General features: G+C 38.0%; 2 protein-coding genes across 2 annotated transcripts in view; both read left to right on the top strand.

Moving 5' to 3' along the window:
* Positions 1 to 3,060: 3,060 nt before the first annotated feature.
* On the top strand, positions 3,061 to 7,989 carry LOC119790553 (zinc finger protein Gfi-1b-like). The gene is made up of 2 exons (XM_038296123.1): positions 3,061 to 3,304; positions 5,492 to 7,989. The coding sequence occupies exons 1-2, from the start codon at positions 3,133 to 3,135 to the stop codon at positions 6,436 to 6,438; spliced, it is 1,119 nt and encodes a 372-aa protein (XP_038152051.1). The 5' UTR covers positions 3,061 to 3,132; the 3' UTR covers positions 6,439 to 7,989.
* Positions 7,990 to 12,652: 4,663 nt separating this feature from the next.
* Positions 12,653 to 23,210, top strand: part of LOC119790555 (equilibrative nucleoside transporter 1-like) — a 54,657-nt gene continuing 44,099 nt past the window's right edge. The window contains exon 1 of the mRNA XM_038296129.1: positions 12,653 to 12,757. The gene's annotated coding sequence lies outside the window, so the exon portion shown is untranslated. The remainder of the gene's footprint in view (positions 12,758 to 23,210) is intronic.

The raw sequence follows: 23,210 nt of genomic DNA, 5'->3' as shown, positions 1-23,210 counted from the left end.
TGCATTTCATGTTATCATAATAAATAATTTCATGATTTGGGGATGTTTTGCTACAACATGAACAGATTTTCACCCACTGGTTGCTTATAGATTCTGCCATGTTTCAGAGGAAACTGTAAGAACATCTGTTAGAAATACAAACTGAACAGGTCACGACCCTGCAGCATAAGAGCGACTCAAAATAGATCAGTAAAATGCCAAAAACTGGTGGAGAATTTGTGTTTCTGCAAAACACTAACTGCTTCTGCTGCAGATGGAAATCAGCAGCATGCTGTACCGATCACATCACGCCTATGCTCTCATCTCCTCTTAGCCCAGCGTGGGACAGATGGTCTGTTGGGGAGACGAGAGGAAGCGGTGAGCACTGGGTCACGACTCAGCTCTGCAGCAGGGTGAAGTCACATTTCCACAGTGACCTTAGTGTTTCTGTCAGAACATGCGGATGCCAGAGTTTCTGTGCTGTTTGTCCCCACCAAATGTCTTGCATCAAAGGAAACCAGAATAATAAATAATTAAAACATATCTGCTTATATCTAGTCAATTACTAAATCTTTATCTTATCTGGCAGACTGGCATAAAGGTGCAAAGGTTTTTAAATGTTTATAAAAATGCTGTACACTCAAAACATCTGAAATGAGTGGCATTCATTTGGATTTCCCTTTAACTCTGACAGACTTCACCAAATTAAAAGGTAACCACCTGCTTTTAACAGTCACCTAAATAGTATGAGGTTCCATTTGTGTCAAAAATAAGCAGATGTAAAATGTCTAGATGTTGTGCTGTTGTTGCATATGTTTTGTCTGCATATGTATAAGTTGCACATCTATTTGTTGCATATGTAGATGTTGCCTCATCGTAATCTTGCCAGTCTGCATGCTTATTTTTGATACAAGTGGAACCTCATAGTTCCCACCACCCAGTAAATTGTGCAGTGTTAAAGTAACACTTTAAGGGTGCATTTGGTCCCACTTGGAATTGGTGTTAAATTAGAACATTACGCCATGTATATTTTACTCCAGTTGTTGTTGTAATAAATCTTAAAGAGTCCATGTACTTAGACACTGCATATTTAACACTGTGGGATTTACTGTGCAGTGTGTAGAAAGCCTCATGAGGATCTATGGATAACAGTGGACAGATTTGGGATAAAGCTGTGGGGACTTTTGAATGGCCTTACAAACACTACAACCAAAGCTAATGGCATATGTAAGTGTTACAACAGCTAAGTCAAAGTCAAGATCTAAATCCATTTAAATGTTGCTCTTCACATCCATTATTTTAATCTGATCTAGATGAACAAGACTGGTAGAGCCATACCAAAATACTATCTCACACTTATATTTATTTAATCTATCTAATATTCTGTATATGTAATAATCTATCTATCTATCTATCTATCTATCTATCTATCTATCTATCTATCTATCTATCTATCTATCTATCTATCTATCTATCTATCTATCTATCTATCTATCTATCTATCTATCTACACTATATTGCCAAAAGTATTTGCTCACCCATCCAAATTATTGGAATCAGGTGTTCCAATCACTTCCATGGCCACAGGTGTATAAATTCAAGCACCTAGGCATGCAGACTGTTTTTACAAACATTTGTGAAAGAATGGGTCGCTCTCAGGAGCTCAGTGAATTCCAGCGTGGAACTGTGATAGGATGCCACCTGTGCAACAAATCCAGTCGTGAAATTTCCTCGCTCCTAAATATTCCACAGTCAACTGTCAGCTGTATTATAAGAAAATGGAAGTGTTTGGGAACGACAGCAACTCAGCCACGAAGTGGTAGGCCACGTAAACTGACGGAGCGGGGTCAGCGGATGCTGACGCGCATAGTGCGAAGAGGTCGCCAACTTTCTGCAGAGTCAATCACTACAGACCTCCAAACTTCATGTAGCCTTCAGATTAGCTCAAGAACAGTGCGCAGAGAGCTTCATGGAATGGGTTTCCATGGTCGAGCAGCTGCATCCAAGCCATACATCACCAAGTGCAATGCAAAGCGTCGGATGCGGTGGTGTAAAGCACGCCGCCACTGGACTCTAGAGCAGTGGAGACGCGTTCTCTGGAGTGACGAATCGCGCTTCTCCATCTGGCAATCTGATGGACGGGTCTGGGTTTGGCGGTTGCCAGGAGAACGGTACTTGTCTGACTGCATTGTGCCAAGTGTAAAGTTTGGTGGAGGGGGGATTATGGTGTGGGGTTGTTTTTCAGGAGCTGGGCTTGGCCCCTTAGTTCCAAGGAAAGGAACTCTGAATGCTTCAGCATACCAAGACATTTTGGACAATTCCATGCTCCCAACTTTGTGGGAACAGTTTGGAGCTGGCCCCTTCCTCTTCCAACATGACTGTGCACCAGTGCACAAAGCAAGGTCCATAAAGACATGGATGACAGAGTCTGGTGTGGATGAACTTGACTGGCCTGCACAGAGTCCTGACCTCAACCCGATAGAACACCTTTGGGATGAATTAGAGCGGAGACTGAGAGCCAGGCCTTCTCGTCCAACATCAGTGTGCGACCTCACAAATGCGCTTCTGGAAGAATGGTCAAAAATTCCCATAAACACACTCCTAAACCTTGTGGACAGCCTTCCCAGAAGAGTTGAAGCTGTTCTAGCTGCAAAGGGTGGACCGACGTCATATTGAACCCTATGGATTAGGAACGGGATGTCACTTAAGCTCATATGTGAGTCAAGGCAGGTGAGCAAATACTTTTGGCAATATAGTGTATCTATCTATCTATCTATCTATCTATCTATCTATCTATCTATCTATCTATCTATCTATCTATCTATCTATCTATCTATCTATCTATCTATCTATCTATCTATCTATCTATCTATCTATCTATCTATCTATCTATCTATCTATCTATCTATCTATCTATCTATCTATCTATCTATCTATCTATCTATCTATCTATCTATCTATCTATCTATCTATCATGTCTGAGGGCTAGAGAGGTAATGGTGTCATTTTGATTTTGTCCAGCAGAGGGCGATAATGACACGTTCTTGATGCGAACCCCCCGAGGTAAATTTTCAAAGAAGAAAAGCCCCCCTCTCTGGCAGCCTTGTTATTAACCTCCACTCGGGGTCATCCAGGCTGTTTGGTGTGGTGAAAATGTCTCCGCTGCTGCTCAGGGCCTTCGTGAACGAGCGGCTCACCGCTGTGGTCGCAGAAATCTTGGAGGTTTTCGAAGGAGCCATCGCTAAATACGAAGAAGAAGCGTCCAGCTCCAAGCAGGAGATCGATCGGCTGCGCAGTTTGCTGCTGGAGAAGCAGAAGAAGACAGGTGTGTTCCTAGCTGCTCATCTACAGGAGCTAAGGAACACAAGCAGCCTGGTTAGCCCACATTCCCTGGATCCATTCTACCAGAAACCAGCAGCGATGTTTACTTTGGAAGTACTTTGTTTCAGTCCTCAATTCGAATAGAATAGAATAGCATAGAAAAGAAAAGAAAATCCCTTTATTGTCCCATAATGGGGAAATACATTCTGTTGTTTACAGCAGCAAAAAGATGATAGAAAAAATGTTAACACAAATATGGACCTTAGAGAAATGTGTAAGAATAACATAATAGTGAAGAGTTAAAAGATAAACAATAAAATACTGTAAACTGTTTTAACAATGTAAAAACTGTACACCTGGAGAGTAAATAACCAATATAAAGCTATGGACATTCTTAGAGTAATGGATAGTTGAAAATAGTAGATACAATAAATATGTGCAAAATGACAGCAGCATGTTATTTAACTGGTTAAGGTAGAAACTGTGCAAAGTCAACAAGAATGTAACAACTTATTGAGGTTGTTGGGAACAGTGGTGGTTATAGAGTCTTACAGCTCCTGGGAGGAAGGATCTGTGTTAACGCTCCCTGGTGCATTTAGGGTGCAGCAGTCTGTCACTGAAGGAGCTCTCCAGTTCTGCAACAGCTTCATGCATGGGGTGGGAGACATTATCCAACAGAGTCCAGAGGGCATCCAAGCATTGTATATATATATATATATATATATATATATATATAGATATATAAAAAACTTCCTCACCTATCGTGGGTGGTCTTCTCCCCTTTTTCCGTCAAGCTCGGGTCCTCTACCACAGGCGTCCTTAACCTCTGTTCTCGAGGCTCACTGTCCTGCAGGTTTTAGAGGTTTCCCTGCTTTAGCACAGCTGATTATAATGATTGTAGTAGACCAAAAGCCTGTTAAAGACCGCGGGCCTCTAGGACCGAGGTTGGGGTTGCCTGCTCTACCAGAAGCCTGGGAGCTTTAGGGTTCTGCTCAGTATCTTTGCTGTTCCTAGAACTGCATTCTGCTGGACCAAGATGTCTGATGTATTTGCAGAAGTCTGCTGTAACCACTCCTCCAGTTTGGGGGTCACTGCCCCGAGGGCCCCAATGACCACGAGTAAAACTGATGCCTTGACCTGATGTTGCAGTAACTTGGTATTGCTATGGCAACCACAACAGCTTTCCTCTGCTTTTTGTCCACCAACACAATTTCCAGTTGGTTTGCCATTACCATTCGGTCCGTCTGTATCTGGAAGTCCCACAGGATCTTGGCTTGATCATTCTCTACCATCTTTGGAGGAGTTTCCCACTTTGACCTTGGGGTTTCCAGCCCATACTCTGCACAGATGTTTCTGTACACTATTCCAGCCACTTGGTTATGGCGCTCCATCTAAGCTTTCCCTGCCAGCATCTTGCACCCTTCAGTTAGTTATATGCTGGATTTTCTCAGGGCCTCTTTGCACAGTCTGCACCTGGGGTCTTGTCTGGTGTGGTAGATCACGTTTATTTTACTCTATAATGGTATCAGGCCTGTTTTTTTGTTTATTTATTCTTTTTTTAGCTCATCAAAAATTAATAACAGAACAGAGCGGGAAACAACAACTGTTTACATACAAACCGGGATTTGCTGAGGACATGGATCGGTAACATCTGAGCAAATAAACTAGAAATGTCATAAATTGTTATGATTGAGACAGTCCACTGGCTTCTATTACTGTTCTGTCTTTGTCTGGACTCTAATTCATGGAGTTCAGGTGAAACTCTCCTATTATGTGCCTTACATCAGCATTATTACACTTAATCCTTTTTATATGGAAGAGAGGCAAAGATTCCTACAAGGCCTTAAGAAGAAGAACCGTTTTCATTTTGCTTTAAGCCATAACAGAAAGGTGGAGGAAGAGGCTCTGGCTAGATGAGGATAAAGTGTGACTCTTTAGCCTTTGCTTTAGCAGTAACACACAAACTTAGTAACTGTGCTGTTTAGTTTCCTATTAAAGAATCAATACACTGAAATGATGAAATGTGGAGAACACAAAGGGGTGTGAATATTTTTGGAAGGTGCTTTATGTTACCAAGAAATCATCAACAGATATAAACAAACTGTTCATTAATTTTTCTCTATTTTCTTCTATAATAACATGATTATGTGGACTTGAACATAAATAAATAAATCACCTTTTCTTCTTTCAGACTCACCTCAGCCGTCTACCTGTGGAGACAAATCTCCATGTGAGCAGGAGTCGAGGCTCCATCAGGAAACGGGCTGGAATCCAGAGCTGCAGCACATCAAGGAGGAAGCTCACGAGCTCTGGGCTGTCGATCAGGAGGAGCACAAACAGGCAGGGATAGATTCGGATGCTTTAAATCACCTTCATGTGTCTGTCGAGGAAGAGCGAGAGCAGGAAGATACAAAGCCGCCTGGGCAACATTGGACTCAAAGCTCCGAACCAGATGGGTTTCAGGATGTCCAGGAACTTAAAGCCACAGAGGTCAAAACAACTTTTCTCTCAGCCCCATCATTCCAAGATGAAGCTGCTGCCATTTTCTCCACGGAGCAAACGCAGCTGGGTCAATCTAGTTTTACCTTTTCTAAAGAATCCACAGATTCGTCCCGCTTGAACTCTCCTGGAGCCGACTACCAGTGCTCTCTGTGTTCAGAGTCCTTTCCTTCCAGTCACCTCCTGATGAGCCACGCTTTCCAAACTCACTCCAGGGACGTCGGAGTCTTGTGCACCGTTTGCGGAGGAACCTTCGAGTCCGCAGAGAGTCTCGACGTGCACCTAAGATCTCACGAGAAGTCAAAGTGCTGCCCCATATGTGGAAAGCTCTTCAAAAGTACAACCTCCCTGAGGGAGCACATGGAGGCCCACGCGGGACTGAAGCTGCACCGCTGCCACGTCTGCGGCAAAGAGTGCAGACGCAAGGGGGATCTGAGGATCCATTTGAGGATCCACACGGGCGAGAAACCCTTCTGCTGCTCGCTGTGCTGTAAGAGTTTCACCCACAGCGGGCATCTAAAGAAGCACATTAGAAGCCACACCGGAGAGAGACCGCACAGATGCGGCGTCTGTGGGAGGAGCTTCCTGCAGAGCGCACACCTGAAATCCCACTTGAGTACCCATGCTCAGAAAAAGTGACCAGCTCATATTTTATTCATTTCACTTTAAAAAAAAAAATCAGACATGATGTTTATATCTTATGCTGCTGTGTTTCTACAGAAAGTTGCTAAAAGATGTATTTTTATTTACAGTTTGTTGGTTTTGAAAAAAAATCCTCAAAAAACTCATCGGATCAAAAAACATTTCAGTTTCACAATTTAATAGAGAACAAAAGAATAGTTGGTTACATAATCACCTCCGGCCATTAATGGAATGGAAAGTACTGAGAGATAAACAATAAATAACTTATTTTATTATATTATTATTTAAACAAATAATGGAGGTAATGGAAGAAAGGGTTAGATGTAGAGTTGTTCTTATTCTGATACCAGTATGGGAAATGTTTCTGCAATCCGTATTGGGGTCCAGAAACCAATCCATTTCCATGTTATTTAAAATAGGAAATAAAATAGAAATCTTTTTTTTTTTTGGTTCAGTTCTGACACAGTTCTTCTTCTCTGCTCTTAATACCTTCAGACAGGTGAAGAGCCGATCACCTGTCAGAGATGGAGCTTGCTGCTACTTCTGCTGCTGCTGTGTTCTTTTTTTTTTATACTCTTGTAATTTAAAAATAAATGGAATCCGAACATCTCTAGTTAGATGCACTAAAAATATTAATACAAAAAAAGTTTTCCAAACAGAAGGTTAGCAAACCCGATATAATGCCAGATTATCAAAAAACCAAATACTGGTAGAGATCACGAGAAAACAGGGAGCGCGATAATCAGTGTCCTCATAAAGTAAGAGACGAGTCTCTCTCTGATACAAACATGTTTCTATAATTTTTTTTCTTTTTACTCTTCCAGTCAAACTAACCCTATTAAATTAAAGATAACCTGAGGAAAATCAAACTGTTTCCTTAAAGGGGAGGTGACTGCAGAAATCAAAGTGGCCCAACGTTAAAATGTGATTCTATTCTCTTCTAAACTGATGCGTTGATGTTTTGCTCCACTCTTCTAGGCAGAACTGTAATAATTCTGAGCCTTCGGTTTCAGCATCAACATGTTTCAGGTCATGCAAGTAGTTATTTCATGCTATTTTTAATGAGTGAAATAAATAAATCTATTATTTAATGAATTTAATTTGTCATTTTAAATGTATTTTTTTATTATTATTTAAGGGGGGAATTTAAATGTTTTTATACACTTAACATTCGAAATCATCCTATAAATAAATATTACATCTAATTATTTCATATTTAGTTTAGCCCTGCTTTTTTTTTTGTCTGGCTCCAAACTTCCAGTCGGTACACTCCCCTTTTTCTACTGAGCAGATTTTCTGGTTCTAACAGTTACAGCAAACAAACTGGATTGTGAAGAAGAGAAGAAAAAAAGTGGGTTTTTTTTATTTAACATTACTGGAAGTAATTAAGGCTGGGTGTGGCTTGTGAAATCAGTTCTTGCTTTCCAAACAATGTGATTATTCACAGTACGTTGGATGTAACTTGATGCATGACTGCCTTGTTACGTAGGACCAAACTGGATCCCTTGGTTTGCCCCTGAAAAATTAAATCATTTCTTTGAAAAAAAATAAAGTTTGTTTGATCTGAGACAATTCAAGCGGAAACGCTACAGATCTTTAATATTAACACTTTCCTACAGCCCTGTACTTGGTACCTTCCACTGTGTTCTGCTTTCCATGTAAACAACTTTTTGTTGTGTTACTGCTAAAGTTGAACAGGAAGCAGTTTTATTTTATGTAGCAACTTTTAACATTCAGCAGTTTGACTAAATCAGGGGGGTTATCTATTCTGTGTTCCCTTTTTATTGTTTCCTGTGTTTTGTTACAGGTTTGCAGAACAATAAACTGCAATTATTACCAGAGCTATTTTTTTTTGTGTTTTCAACTAAACAGAACTGCAGCAGATGACGCCTGCTACAGTTTAAGCTTTTCATATTCTGAAAATAAAGTTAAATATTCTGAAGGATTTAAAAAGCAAAATGTTTTCACTGATATATTTTATTTTGATCTTATTTTTAAGCAACTTTCAGGGCATCACAGGTGTGTATAGCTTTTAGATGCACATTTAAAAGGCCATTGATCCTTCAGTTCACCGTGCAAGATTCATACATCAAGAATTTAATTATTACTATTTTTACCTTGCTTTATTTCTAATATTAAAGAAATATGTCAGCTTCCTGTAGAAATGCCCCTGATAATAGCCTGCTTTTCCATAGGATTGAGGTTTAGAGACTTAGATGACTATGGGGGGTTTAAGTAATTTTTTTGTCCTTTGAGTCATAATTCTAGGGCAGGGCTGCATAATATGGAGCAAATTTATTCCATAAGTGCTGCAGTATGATTTGCAATAATATATGTAGCATGCATGTATATTCTCTATTTGAAAACCAAACTCAAAGCGGAAAGTTTTTATTTTTAGTAGGATATTCATTTATCTCATGATGTGTTGCTCTAGTTAGGGATCAACATCCTGATAAAAGACTAACTCAGGATCGCTCTGTATCATCTATCCTCCACTGTGCTTTTTCATCACATATAAATTTTAATGCGGAAAGTTCAGTTTTGTTCTTATTTAATCAAATCATACATTAAGCCCCATACATTAAAAAAATAAATCTGAGACCTTTAGATGGTGTCTAATAGCCGCCAGGGAGTTTTGACCCTATCTGAGCAGCTGAGTTGTTTATTAAAATAAATGTTTGCTTTTATTTTTGACTAAATAGCTGGGCTAAAAATAATTGTTCATGTTTTTTCGTTATCATTAAAAAATATTCTTTATAATTATTATTATTTTTTTTTTTTGACTAAGTTTGCTTAAGTTAAAGACTGGTTATATAAAAGATTTTAAATGTGGGATTATGCTCCAGTGTTCCAGTTAAAGATTCATTTAAAGGGTTGCTTTTAAACCAATCTTCAGTAGGTATAGACATAAAAATCACTTAAATTGTCTAAGTTTTTATATTTAACTCAATTTATCTCCTCATGGACACCTTCACCTTTTGGGTACTTAATAACTACATAAACAGATTTTGATTTTCATTACAGGCTAGGGTTTTATGGAGTACTTTTTATTTATTTTTGTCTAAAATTGAAAAAATAAAATCCTTAAAAACTTTCCCTTAAAAACTTTGCTTTTATCAGTGAATTTCCCGGCAAACACATACATTTGAATACAAATATTTAGAAGGTTGAACTTTTTTCAGATACTTTTATCTGTATTTATTCATATAAAATAATGAATGCCAAATTTCTAAATTATTGAAAAAAAAAGTTTGATTGGTACCATTTTACATGAAAGAGGTAGTAGCATATAAAACCTTAAATGCCTTTAAAATATATATATATTTAAAAGTAAAAATACTTTTTCGAAAAGCTAAAAAAGATGTACGCCACCACTAGAGGGCGTTGTTGGGACCTTTAAGTTTTTAGCAGATTTTACTGAATAACTTTTCTCTTTCTAGTGTTGTTGACTTTATCTATAGTTTCAAGCTGCTCAAATGTTTTATAACTAAAACTCCAAATAAAATATTTGAAAACTCATCAAATTGTCCAGATTTTAAGAAGTTTATCTCTGCTGCTAATATAAATGATCGGGTTTGTGACTACAGCTTAATAGTAATCAGCTTTTGGAAGACCTGCTCATGACTTTGGTCATGGAAACAGCTTTGGCTGATTCCATGTCGTCTGAGAATCCCAGCCTGTTGAATTAGGAACTTATGTTTTTGGCAAACTGCTTTGGACCGCTCAGATTTTTAGAAAGGATAGCTTAAGAGCTGGCTGGCCCACTATGACCCTCAGGCCTAAAACTAAACACCCCTAATCTGGTTACACAAGCTCCCCCTCAGACACAAAAGCACCAGGAATTGACCCATAAATCTTTTTTCATTTTCGCACATGGTGGAGGTTCTAATCAGCTCATTTGTTTACATCTAATTCTATCATTTTGATTGTGTAAATGTGAGCAGACTTCTACATTTCTTCAAAATAAAAAATAAAAACAGGTTAGGAGGTTAATCTGCTGTGATTTGAAGTATTTGAAACTCACTGAAGGGATTTTCTTTATGTGGGTCAGGCTGTGTGTCATAGTTAAACACATCAAGAGGAAAAAAAAGATTTGGGTTGGCAGATTTTCTTTATGCATCTGTGTGCGTGGGGGGTGGTGTGAAAATTAACATTTTGCAGCCCACAGAGAATATGGCTGGAACTGTCCGACTTCAGGAATTCCAAAACCCCTCCGGTTGTATAACAGGGTCAGTGAGGTATTCAACAACCCACCCAACACTGCCTCTGCTCGGGTTCGATGGAGTCAGGGGTATTTGAGGTGGAATGTCAGAGTGGATGGAGGGGAACTAGGCTCTGCTTCGCATCAGGATCCGACTCAAGGTTTTTAAAAATGTGGAGGAGAATAACAAACATCTGGTGGACAGAGAAGACAAACACACAGAGGAGTCAAGTGATGGAAAAACTTTTGCTTCACACATCTGTGTGAGAGTGGGAGTGAATGAGAGGAGATGCTGGTGGACTAACAGGAATGAAGATTTATTTTGGGTTGTTGTTGTTTTCCAAGTCTGTTACATATAACACATCAAGTAGCCTTAAAGGCATTTTATCTTATAAAGATAAAAAATGAATATCCAGATCCTGCTGTTGATCCAAGCATGCATTAATCACATTCTGAACCTTTGCAGAAGAAAGGCTTTTAAATGAAATGATTGAGTGATGTTGCTCTATGTTACATCTGATGGACACATCATCCAAATCATCACCTCTAAACTGTCTCCTGTCTTGCACTAAATCCTGTTTACCACATAGAAAGAGATTTAAGGTTACACATTATAAAATACTGCAATAACTGAGCTTTAAGGTACAAATCCAATCATTTAGGTGGCGCAGTGGTTAGCATGCACGACCCATGTACAGATGAAGGCTGTATGTGGGCGACCCAGGTTTGCATCTGGCCTGTGGTCCTTTCCTGCATATCTCTCCCTCTCTCTCATACCCCTTTTCCTGTCAGCCTACTGTCGAAAAAACAAGCCACTAGTGCCGTAAAAAAAAAAAAAAAAAAATCCAATCATTTAATTCTTTTATGAGAAATGTTGGAGGGGATTTAAGTTACAGAATAGAATATAAAAATGTCACACAACATTTGCTTAATCTAAACATTAAACAGTGACCATAAAATAGTGGAAATACTAGCAGGGCCTTGAAAAACTGTAAAACTTCATCTTACGGGGGTTTCTAATGTCAAAGTGGTGTAAATCTTACCAACTTTGGTCCACTCCTATCAAGGTTAGTCAAATTGGATGGAGATAACCTTTTAATTGGATTTTTGTCTGGATCTTTAACTGGGTGATTCTAAAACACAGATGTGCTTTCATCTGGTTGTATGTTTGAGGTAACTGTCATGACGGATTGTCTCCGTCTATTGACCAATCAAATATTTCCAGTCCTTGATGAAGGCAGTTACCCCCACAGCATGATTCTGTCACCACCATGTTTAGCTCAGAGTGAAAAAAAAAGTTCAGTTTTGTTTTTTACCTGACCAAATAAGTATTTTGCACCTTTCAAATGATCAGATAGTTAAATAGGTTTGCAGACCAACACCTTCACATGGACAACAGCTGTGATTTGGCTTTTTCTGCTTGACTTTGAGTCCCTGCACTCTTAAGTGAGCGTTAACATAACTAAATTCTTCAGCTCTCCCTGTGTCAAAGTGATCTGATTAAGCTGTTATCACGAATCTAATTACTCACACATTAACCGAAAAAAACAAGACCCAGTGCACGTTCAATTTGTGGTAGGCCTGCTGGACGCATAGATACCTCAAGTACTGAGCTGTGTCTGTTATCTGACCTCATCTGTCTTTGATTCAGAGGGAAACCTGATCAATGAAGTCAATGCGTGAAAGAGTGGCCACTGTTCTCTTTAAACGATTACAGAGGTGTTTGACTTTCACTCCGACAGCGTGATAATGGCTTGTGACCTTATTTAAACCACCACTAATCCTTCCATTGCTTGAAAAAAAAAAAAAAAAAAAAAAAAAAAAAAAAAAAAAAAAAAAAAATATATATATATATATATATATATATATATATATATATATATATATATATATATATATATATATATATATATATATATATATATATATATATATATATATATATATAGTTTGTGGGAATCTGGACCAGTCATATTTTGCCCCCTTTTGCGTCACCCCCTTTGTGCCAGCTGCGTCAGGGAGGGCTGAATCTGCAGATGATCGAGGGAAGGAAGGAGCGCGCGACCACATGCATCATTCTCCTCGCGCTGCGCACGTGACGGCATTTCTACTGGGGTAAGTAAGGCTGCGTTTCTCATGAAGGCGGCCAGTGTGATGTGTAGACTGCTGACACAGGCGGCCATAGAGTCCCGGATGGGACCGCTTGTGGGTGGGGGTGGTGGGGGAACGACATGCCAACAAAGTGAGCGGAGTGATTCCTGGTCTGTAAAATGACACACGCTAATGTTTGGTGTGATGCAGCCGCTGTGCAGGTGTGGAACTCCTGCTGGAAGCTAGAAAAAGCCCAAGGTCAAAGGAGATGTAACTGCTGCCATGTTTCCATTATGGGGATGGCTGAGAGCCTTGGCTCTTTGAGAGGGATGGCTCTCAGCCCAGGGTGGCATGGTTAAGAGGACTAATAGGGGCGACAAAAAAGTTTTATTGCAACCAACACTTTTAACATAGTGTATGCTGAGTGTATGGTAAAACAAATATGAGGCGATATTGAAGTAGAGTGTAGTAACCGATGACACAAATTGGTTAGTAATTCATAGACTATCTGAAGGTGCTAATTTAAACCACTGCTTATATTTATGTTTTTTTTTCCTAAGAACTCTAGATTGCATAATACTATCTCCAGTTTAAAATCCTTAATGGGGAACACCGTTTTTGTTACATTTGGTCCTTGATTTTACCTTAATACATCATGTTCTACTCACCCATATTAGTTTTGTGTCATTTGGAGCTGTTCTGACGATATTCGGTTTTGTAATCCAAGTAACGTCTTACTATGGGCAATGACTTCATAACATGTAGGCGGATCACTGTCCCCCAGACATCCACGGTTATATTTTTATATTTATATATTTTTTAAACAAACAAAAAAAATTAATAACTGCAATGAATTATACATAACTATTGAAGCCTCTATACTTAATATTATTTATCTATCTATCTATCTATCTATCTATCTATCTATCTATCTATCTATCTATCTATCTATCTATCTATCTATCTATCTATCTATCTATCTATCTATCTATCTATCTATCTATCTATCTATCTATCTATCTATCTATCTATCTTGATAAACATTGGCATTTTGTGGTCAGCTGTGTAGGGGGTTCCATTTATGCCAACTTGGCTAAGGGCTGAAATCTGATATGAAACAGTCTGAACAGATTTGCAGCTTTCATTTACCATGTTAATAATATCCCCTGCAACTATGTGTGTGTTGTGTTAGCTGCACAGGAAGTTAAAAGAGGACTTCTGAACCATTGGAGTAGAGGTCGAGACTTGAACACAGTTGCATTTGAGCCTTCGCAGCAGGTGTCAGTGTGAGAATGTAGATGCTTGCACACAACTCTCCAGTGCTGCAGACAACATGAAAGAACTCTGAGATATAATCCCTGCTGAGTTAAAAACTACTCCTGTACCATGTAAATACTGGACCGCATGTTGTCAGATACACACTGGTTTAAACAACTCTTTCCGCAGCGGGCTTTATGCAGAGCCGGTGGCGTATGATAACTTTTGAAGTTACTCCTAGGGCTTAGAGAAACCTGTTCTGCTCAGTGGGGATCAGTTGTTGTAGATGGAGTCAGTATTCACCTTTAGGTTTTCAGTTTTTTATTTTTGAATATAACTTGCATTTAGATTTACAGTTATCTATATTCTAAATGCATTGCAAATCACTTTAGCCTAATTAAACACTATCTAACCAAAAGTTATACAAAAATTCAGTTTATTCTTAAGCATTATTTGGTTAAAAACCACATAAAACCTGGACCAGAAGTGCTTTCTATCGACAAGTGAAACAAAGTATCATGTAGGAACAGGAGAGTCTGTCTATTAAGGGCTCTGTACATGAAAGAGAAATGGCAAAATACAAAAGGACTGGGTATCGATAGGCCCACCAGTGGCTCCAATCAGGAAAGAGACTCGGCTAAACAGAGAATACTACAAGTAATGATAATGGAAGCAAATATCAGCCAGAAAAAAGGTAAATGGCAGCAGTGATTGTGAATAATGCATGACTAAAGAGAATAAATGCAAAAGAGAGGGGCTTTTCAGACCATCTTCAAGCTGCTTGATGTTCCTTTGTGTCTGTTAGAAATGTGTTGCATTAAACCTGGCTGATTAATCAAACCATCATCTTATCTACTGATTTAGCCTTAGACTGGTAATGGCTCGCTGTTTAAATTAGATGAGAGGAAGTACTTTTCTGATTGAATCCATCTGTTTGTAATGAATGGTCATTAGCAGATTGCATGTAGGATTTGATGACATGGCTAGAAGTTGATTAAAAGACTTGGACTCTGTATCTTAGAGTCTGGATCCCATTTGAAAAATAAAAGACCTTGGCCCCAGAGGAAAGGAACTGCCCATATGTGATGTAAGACCAACGTAAATAATGATACAAGATTAAGTAATTACCATGTATTTAATCACCAGAAGATATAAATAAAAGCATTGCTCTTATTTGGATGGGATTAACGCCCTTGTTTTGAAACTTATTTTCAATAAATCAGTAGAAAGAGTCTCAGAATAAATGAACATTCAACATCGGTAAGATATAAAGTTGTCTCTATAGTCCCAGTTTTCTGTGCTTATATCCCTATAAACATTCAGTCCGGTTCACATATCATCTCAAGGCACTTTACAGAGACAATTCAATCAAATAATCCAGACTGATCGGTTAAAAGTTTTCTAAGGAAACCCAGCTGACTGCAGTGAGTCATCCCCAAGAATTAGCTGTAAAGCAGCCTTTTGCTCAGGCCAATTGAAAATTCAAAGAGACAGAAGATACAAAAATACGTTCTATAATAGAAAACGTAACAGTACTAGCTCCATATGAAAGAAACAGTTAGGCAAATGAGCTACTGTAGGAGCAATTTTTCCTGCCAAATGGGATTTGGACGGAAAACTCTCCAGTATGGTATCGTAACGAAATGGGGACAAACCAGATGAAGCTACTATGACAAAAATAACATCAGAGAGAATATAAAGTTAGAAATGTTACTAAAAAATAGAGCAGAATTAGATAAGGGAAGTAAAATGAGTGATGAAAAATGGTCCCTATGTCCTCTGGCAGCATAAGCCTATAGCAACATGACTATAGAGATAGCTCAGAATAACTTGAGCCTCTCTAACTACAAGCTTAATCAAAAGGAACATTTTAAGCCTAGCCTTAAAAGTAGACAGGGTGTCTGCCTCAAGGACTAAAACTGGTAGATGGTTCCATAGGAGAGGAGCCTGATAACTAAAAGATCTGCCTCCCATTCTGCTTTTAGAAAGTCTAGGAACCACTAGTAAACCTGTGGTTTGAGAGCAAAGTGCTCTGTTAGGAACATAAAGTACAACCAGATCTCTGGGATTGGTTATTTTGGGCTCTTTATGTCAGCAGGATGATTTTCTATTCTATTCTGGATTAACAGGAAGCCAAAGAAGAGAAGCTAAGATAGGAGAGATATGGTCTCTTTAATTTGTATCAGACTGCAACATTTTAGGATCAAAATAGGGTTTTTAACTACGTACATTTTGTGGACTACCTGTCAAGACCACTCTATCAGATGATTAATTAGACTTTTTTTTTTCTACCAGAGGTATAAGATCTCCAACTGTCATAAGAAATTCATCTTTAAACCTTTTCCACGTTTTTGTTGTTGCATGGGATTCTTATCTCCGCTTTGTCTACTGACCTTAGCTGCTCCACGCATGTCGACAGAGGTTTTAACAGATATCAGATGAAGGCATTTTGTACTTGTTGTCTTTTCCTGAAATTTGGGTTTAAATCTCTGCTCTGTTGGAAGTTTTATGTCACAGAGTTTATAGACGTTACGCCTCCAGTAATCTTGGTTCACTATAGTGAATCTGATGAATATGATGAGAAATGCAAGCCCCCTAGCTTTTGGTTTCATACTATAGAAGATTGAATGCATTTGCTTATTTAATTTTTATATAAATACCCCAAAAGAAATATGACCATTAAAGATATTTCATATACTTTAAATATCTGTCCTTCTTAGATGTCAAATAGTCTTTAACCCATGCTACTGATTCTTGAATGGAGTTGGGTCTGGACCAACTGGGCCACCAATAATTTGGTTTGATTCAGACACTGTCAATGTGGTTCTATGTTTATGCTTCTTGCCTTGATCCCAGATTCCAGTCCTTTTCCATTTCTTTCCTACTTAAACGTATAGTGGAGGATTTTCGTGAATTTTTGAAAACAACTGCCCTCTCCACTTAAAAAATTAAAAAATAAAATAAAAAAGCACAATCCTGTAGCCACTCCTGAGAGGGAACACTTATTAATCATGTGTGGGAGCATGCACAAACCAATTTCTCCTCGTTCACACTCTATTAAAATTTGCTTTGGGGCAAGTACGTATGACGGCCTTATGTAAACATACAGTATCACATGAATGATCGACAATTAGGAGGACCACTTGATGATTGACCCGCAAAAAGAGCATCCTGCAGTATAATTTAAGGAAAGGATCATGACAGCATGATGACACCACCATGTTCCCGCTGGGGGGGGGGGGGGGGGGGGGGGAGGGGGGGGAGCTGTGGATCTCTGCAGCCCCTCCAGAGTTACTACTGGCCTCTGAAATGCTTAACTGATCTGTGAACTTAAGTTACCGGTACAGACATGATTGGTTTGTCTTATGATCAACAACCAATGCAGATCTGAGTGACCAACATCAGAGATCTCATGGAGAGTGCTAAATACTGATGATGGGGCAAAAATGGAGGTAGAGAAGATTATGTGGGTTTGTCAGAATCAATATCAATGTATTGGAATTAAATGTTTTATAAGTATTTTTTTCCCCAGGTGATGACTTAAACAAAGCTCTGTGTGATGTTGCAAGAAGGATAGTATTTTATAAACGAACCCTGCTTATGACTTTAAAAATGTTTTCCCCAACGTTTGTTCCTCGGTCTAAATGCTACCTTTTTTTTATTATTACCTAATAAACCGCTAAAGCTTTTGCAGAATAGCTGGATTTATACTGAGGTTAAATAACACACAGGTAGACTCTGTCATTTAGGTGACTTGTGAAGGCAGTTTTTACACAGGGTTTTACTTAAGACCCTCAAGGTAAAATGGGGGGGAATACAATGCGCAGCATGCACTAATATTTCTGTAATATGTTTAAGGTTTTCAGTTAGTCTGAACATAATTTTCTTAAAAGTAAAACCAAATTCAAAGAGACAAAACTTATAGGGTGTATACGATGATATCAGACTTTCATTCTTGCTCTGAAATCAGCTCTGGTTTCTTTGACCTAGTTTTTCCCGCATCTACATCCTAACACTTGATCTCTAACCAGCACCTTGTGTGCCAGGACAATTACAGGACTAAAATTAGAAACTGTAGTCTGAAAACCAGGCAAGGGCAAAAGTACACAGCATACAGTGCAATGCACCACAGTAATATGATGCGGGGGTTGGGATAGGAGGGGGACCGTCTGATCTGGATCATCTTAACCGTGCTTTCAGCTACATCTCTGCTGGTATATAAATCACTGATACTGAAGAGTCTCCAGGATCTGCAAGAGCTCCCAGAGCTGGGAGAGACTTAGGTGCAGATTTAACTTCAAATCGCTGCATCTATTGCTTTCTTGGTTATTATTTTGTGTTTGAAAATGCTGGTCAGCGCCAATGTTTAAACTGCAGTGGTATTTAATTGGAGAGGCTGCAGGCATATCCATCATCTCTGTGTGTTAAGCAGACTCAGACAAACTCATTATAAGGAATAACTATTAAGGCTGCTCTCCATGACGTGTAGTAGCATTTGCTATTTAAACACTGATGATTTTAGAGAATGCTAGTAGATAAAATGCACCATGACGTCCAAGTAACCAAGCACACAGCTCAGGTATAAATGAAATATCCCAAGGATTGCATTTTTTTACGAACCATTGTTTGATCAATAAACCAGAAATATCAAGAGAGCCAATAGGACATTGATGTCCACCTTAACAACAAGCCAGGCAAGGATAAAATTACTGATAAAACAAGCACAAGGTCACTAAGTCTGGAGGAGCTGGACAGATCCACGGCTCAGGTGGAAGTAGTAACTATTAGTGGTTCACTTAACAAATCTGGCCTTTGTAGAAAAGTAGCAAGAAGAATTATATTAATGAAAAAGCTGTTGAAAAACTGTACGATTGACAAAATAAACACATGTGGTAGAAAACGCTTTGGTCAGATGTAATCAAAAGTTGCAGAACTTTTGTGTGCCAAAAACTCTAGCCACCTATCACCATAAATAACTCCTCAAAGCCGTGACGTGTGGAAGTGCCAGCATAGTGATGTGATGATTATGGATGCAGAAAAATACAGGACAATCCAGGAAGGAAATTGGCTGTAATTGACTTGATATTTAGGCTGAGGTTTACCTTCTAGCAGGACCATAACCCTAGATGCATTGGTAAAACTACCATGGGATAGATAAATCAAAGCATATCCATGCATAAGAAGTAATCTCACAGAAAAAAAGACCTGAATCCCAAGATAATCTATGTAGCAAGACTTGAAACACATTCTAATGTTCATATGCACACATGAATAAAATTGTTGGTAGCCTCCTTTAATTGAAGAAAAACACACAATGGTCACAAAAGAAAAGTAACAATAAATAAAAACTATGAAAATAAACAAATAAAAATCTAACATTGCTTTCAACCATACTTCAACAGAATGATTAAAAAAATAAACTTATGGAATAGGTCTGTCCAAAAACTATAGTAACCCTAGAAAAGACAAAAAATAATGTGAGATGTAGCATCAAGGTGTTCACTAATTAGCATCACAGGTGTCTACAATCTTGTAATCAGTCAGTGGGGGTATATATGGGGCTGCAGATAGTCACTGTGCTTTTTGGGGACATGGTGTGTACCACACTCAACATGGACCAGAGGAAGTGAAAGAAAGAGTTGCCTCAGGAGATTAGAAAGAAAATATTAGACAAGCATGTTAAAGAGAAAGCAGCTTGATGTTCCTTTGATTATAGTTGCATATATTCATCCATCCATTTTCTGACATGCTTATTCCTACTTGGGTTGCAAGGGGTACTGCCTCTCGATGGGTGAGAGGTGGGGTACACTCTGGACAGTTCAGCAGTCCATCGCAGGGCAAGACAGAGACAAACAGGACAAACAACCATTCACACAAACCTTCACACATAAGGAGAATTTAGAGAAGCAAATTGACCTAACAGTCATGTTTTTGGACTATAGTTGCATATTTTATTCAGAAATTTAAGATTCAAGAGATCTTAAATGTCAATGTACCAACCTGCGCTGCTGTGCTTCAAAACATTATTTACAGATGTATGTGTAGATTAACAGACTCTGCAAACAGCATCATTCAGACTCTGACCAATCCTATTCAAAGCTCAGTGAGATTCTTCTCCAGTTTGTGGAATCATTGGCGCTTTAGTTTATATGTCAGTGATTGATTATTTAATTATACATATAATTTTTTTCTCTCTTTTTTTATTATTGTTCTTGTTTTTGTCTGTTTATGGACCATAATTGTGTCTAAATAAAGAGATTGATTGATTGATTGATTGATATAACCAAGCTCCCTGGACGTGGCTGCAGGAGGGAAATTGAGGATAAATCAAAGAGAAATATAATACTAATGGTAACAAAAGAGCCCAGAAAAACTTTAAAATTAAAGGTTAACTTTAAGCTCAAGGAACATCAGTGTCAGATCACACCTCAGTTATTGTTTGAGCCAAAATGGACTTAATGGAAAACAAATCATGGATGGAGGAAGAAACAACTGTAAATATAAATAGCATTTTGGTGTAGATCCACAGGAAATATATACAAGAAAGTTTTTTAGTTTCACATGCTTCATAATTTGTTCAGAAAACAGTTCAGTTTAGACCTGCTGGAATGTGGGGTCATCAGTTTTCATAAGTAGATCATTTCTGATTTGTCATTAAATCTAGACAGTAGTATCTCCTACATAAACACTGATGAGTTGGTTGAATTTAGAGGGAAGCAAATTGAGGTTAGATTGAGGATTAATCATCAAAAATCCTCACAGATTTGCACAAATGTCACTGAAATGTGGTTTATTGCAAAATAAAAAGTGCTAGTCTCACAATGTTTCTGTTTGAAGAATTCTGAGAAATCCAGCCATGTTCTTTTAATCAAAAGACTTAAGGCAACTTCTTTCATTATGTCAGGGGGGAAATCCTGGAAATAATTTCATATGTGCCATTAGAAACAAATACCTCTGGGAATCTTTGTACTGGTTTAATGCAGATATTCAGGTAGTACAAATAACATACACAGGTTTCATCTTTGTTTTTATTAAAAGTCAAACCTCAGTGTCTGTAAAATATGTTGGATAACATGAAATATTTCCCTCATTTCATAATCATTTTAGTGCTTAGTCTGGAGGAGCCATTATTTGTTTTTGCTTGAATCAACTTCTCTGTATGTTGCATATTTTGCTAATGTCAGGGTGGCACATTTGTTGCAGCCTAAGCCTTAAAAAAAAAAAAAAAAAGATCCTCAATTCAAATTCTGGTGAGAGATTTCCTGTTTGAAGTTTTCCCAGTCTCCCTGGTGAATGTGTAGGTTTACACAGTCCCTTCTCAGAAGGAAGGGTTGCTGCATTTGGTGACTCGCTAGGCTATGGATGCATAGATGATCTTTTTTCACAGCATTTATAACGGATTTTAGACGTCTATCAGTACTAACACCAGCCTTAAACTCCTAAATGGTTGTTTAGTGCCTGAAACATAAAAAAAGTTGAAAAATTACTGCAACTGAACATGATTTATATCTCCTGAAATCAGTCACATACAGTATGCAGTATAACTTTAGTTATTGAATATATCACCATTGTTCGACTATAAGCATTAAGTCTCGTCTCTGAACATCTGAAACCCCAACAAAATCTTTAAATTTGAAAGTGGAAAAATGGCTATGTTTGGTTTTACACTATTTCCAGAGCACATAAAATACATTTTTATATCCGAGAAAACCTGGCTAAATACGAATAACAGAATTGGAATTATTTAATTTAATGGAACCTAAGGCCTAGGGGCCTGAACAGTTGGTCTTAATTGACATGGTCATGAATTTATCTCTATTACCAGAAAACCCTGCAGGAGTGTTGGAAAACAATCCTATGTGACTAAATAAATGCAATTAAGCAGAGAATCGCACAAACAATAATGTAATAGACTCTTTGCCAGTTTAATTCTTTATGGCAGTTGTTGATTCTAAGAATGGGTAAAGTAAAACTAACAAGCAAGTTAGCTGTGATAACTTTTTCTCTTAAATAACTTAAGCTTTTGTATTTAACAGGATCTTCTTCCTCAAATATAAACATTTAACAGCATTAAAAAGATAAAAACAGATGATAATTTTAAAGCGGTTCAGAGTATCGCAGTTATATTCGGCCTTCCTGTCCACTATGAGGGTAGACGTGCAAAGTTTTGAGGAACACTAATTTCTTTAGGTTTGTGGTTTCCTTCTGTCTGGCATTACTCAACATGACCAGAAAACTATATCGCTAAATGACCAAACTTTGATATATTTAATAGTCAAGAATTAAGACATGCTTCATGCCAAATTATTTCAGAAATAAAATCTTCATTTTATTTCTTTCATGAACACTGGAGATTTGGAGTCAGATATAATAGGAGTTACCGCAGCTCCTTCCTCTCAGCTGATGTTAGTCGCACATCTTCTTCATCATCTGATCAAGATTTATTTGAACTTATGTGTTTTACGCAAGTTAGAAAATACTGATACTTTTTGCACAGTTCCTTATTTTACCTTCTCTGGAAATGTTGGTTTCTTCCCATATTTATGTTTTTTTTGTTGTTGTTTCTTTTGTTTTCGCATTGTTCTGTAAACTGGCTGCTGTTTTCTTTCTCTTCTTTTTAATTTGAACATCTCATTGCTTAATTAAATGTACCTTTTCTAGCGATAACTGCTTAGTATTCTTTTCCTCTATGAGATCTTTATTTTCTAATGTAAAGCTTAACTGAAAATGTTGTTCTTTTCAAATTAATAAGTTGTATTTGTGGGTATCTGTACCAAATAATTAGAAAATGGCTAAATTATTGTGCCAATATAATAATTTATTTTTTTCAGTCGAATGGGGAACTAAACTCTTACTGCAGTGCATTTCCTTTTAATGTTTGCGTGCAATGTCGATATCTGTGGAAGATGCATTTTTAGTCATGTGAATGTAACACTGCCATGCAGTTGATGCGTGTTGATAGATTTCCTTTCTGCTTCTAAAATAACTTTATCTCTTTCCTTGATTAAATCAGGCAGATTAAGGGACAAATAATGAACCATTTATTTGCTTTTAGGCCAAAATGTGTCTAAGCGAAATTGACAGATCTCCATACATGGTTCGTGTTTTCACAGACTTTAACCTTCGTGAACATAAGGAGCCCTTTTAGGTTTATTTTATAATTTACAGAAAAAGGGTCACACTAATCCTCTTTAAGTAATTATGTAAGGACAGCTATTGA

The sequence above is a fragment of the Cyprinodon tularosa genome, unplaced genomic scaffold (genome assembly GCF_016077235.1).
Source record: "Cyprinodon tularosa strain WSP-4 unplaced genomic scaffold, ASM1607723v1 ctg368, whole genome shotgun sequence".
NCBI classification, from domain to species: Eukaryota; Metazoa; Chordata; class Actinopteri; order Cyprinodontiformes; family Cyprinodontidae; genus Cyprinodon; species Cyprinodon tularosa.
Note: the sequence above shows the minus strand (reverse complement) of the source record. Positions and strands in the feature narration are given on the sequence as shown.